This window comes from Fragaria vesca, linkage group LG6, assembly GCF_000184155.1.
Source record: "Fragaria vesca subsp. vesca linkage group LG6, FraVesHawaii_1.0, whole genome shotgun sequence".
Taxonomy (NCBI): domain Eukaryota; kingdom Viridiplantae; phylum Streptophyta; class Magnoliopsida; order Rosales; family Rosaceae; genus Fragaria; species Fragaria vesca.
This window is the reverse complement of record NC_020496.1, coordinates 17,246,488-17,247,947: the sequence shown is the minus strand read 5'-3', so window position 1 is coordinate 17,247,947 and position 1,460 is coordinate 17,246,488. Positions and strand designations below refer to the sequence as shown.

At 41.2% G+C, this 1,460-nt stretch overlaps 1 protein-coding gene across 1 annotated transcript in view; it reads left to right on the top strand.

Annotated features, from left to right (window-relative positions):
- Nucleotides 1-249: 249 nt before the first annotated feature.
- The window catches only part of LOC101309561 (F-box/LRR-repeat protein 14-like), an 8,523-nt gene continuing 7,312 nt past the window's right edge, over nucleotides 250-1,460 (top strand). The window contains exons 1-2 of the mRNA XM_004303221.1: nucleotides 250-328; nucleotides 1,084-1,388. Of these exons, the coding sequence (XP_004303269.1) occupies nucleotides 1,191-1,388 (198 nt within the window). The 5' untranslated portion in view covers nucleotides 250-328; nucleotides 1,084-1,190. The remainder of the gene's footprint in view (nucleotides 329-1,083; nucleotides 1,389-1,460) is intronic.

The following is a 1,460-nucleotide window of genomic DNA, read 5'->3' as shown; positions in this document are numbered from 1 at the left end:
TTAGCGTGCACGAATCTTCCAAAAGTGGGCCCGTGATCAAACCCAAATGGATAACACTCGAGGTTGTTGAGGACCCCACCCACCCGTCCCCTCGCCATCTCCAGCTGACTAAACCGCACACGTGTCCATCATCCCTTGCTTCGGAGATTGGTTCCGCCTTACTCCACCTCTCCCACTTACTTTCAGTCTCCGTCACTCTCTCATGTCATCAGCTCTCTCTCTCTACAAATCCATCATCGGCGACTTTTTGGAGTTTTGATCCCTCTCCCTCTCCATCCCCATCTCCATCTTCTTCCACAATAAGCACGATGCTTTGATCATCCCAAAGGTATAATTATACACACGCTCTTTGTTTTTGTTTCGGAAATATCTAATCCGCCGGAAACTTTGTTTTCCCGGCCAAAACTGATCGTGTTTCCTTCTTTTACGCCGCTTCCACCACACAGGAAGCGAATTTCTTCAACGAATTTTCTTTTTAGATATTTTCTTAATTTGTCGGGAGTCTATTCGTGGATGTGGATTCCTGTGGAAGATCATGGCTTTTTATTTGTTGTTTTTTTCCTTTCATTTCTGGATTTGATTTAGTTGTAGTTCATGTGGTTGATTTTTGTATGGAATTCGACAAATACTCCACGACACTGTTCTATGCCAATCATCTACATAATCCAAAAAAAAACTTCCTTGATTGGACATATTACAGTTGGTAACTCAGTACACTACTGTACTGAAACTTAATGCACATATAACAGATGATGTAGTAAAAAAATCGTAATTCAAATAACACTGCTCTGCTTTCTTTGATTTGTCAGTGTTTGTAAAATGGGCCGTTACCAACTAGGTGCTTACCAATTTGTATGCCCGAGTGATTCATATTATTGATGGCGGCTAGAGAGTCGATGTATCTATTGTTCAGCTATAATACTGTTTGCTAACTGGGATCTTGGAGAATTGACACTGGCTTTTAATATCAGTTCATATGGTCAACCTGTGGTGTTGAGTCGTAATGAATTTGATTATAATAGAGTTCGGCTTGAATAGATTTACTGGATACTTACTTGTTTTCTGTACTCTCTACTTCTACAGGATGAAGCAGAGTGCGTGGTTTCAAGTTTGGTAATTGAATAAATAAAGTAGTGTTCTGCTGCACTTTCTAGGTATATCTTGAATCGTTGATTACTGGATATTTCTCCATGGGGGGAGCTTGTTCTAGGAAGAGAAACCATCGAGATGATGAAGATAACTTTCCTAGAGGGATTACCAGAAGATATTCCAAGAGTGGGAGTTCAAAGTGGTTGGCAACCTCCTTCTCTCGACCTGCTGCAGATATTCAACATGACAAAGGGCAATGCCCATCCCTCATGGACTTGTGCGCATGGAAAATATGTGAGGTAATTGTTTTTCTGAATGTTTCCTAGGAGAGAGAGAGAGAGAGAGAGAGAGAGAGAGAGAGAGAGAGAGAG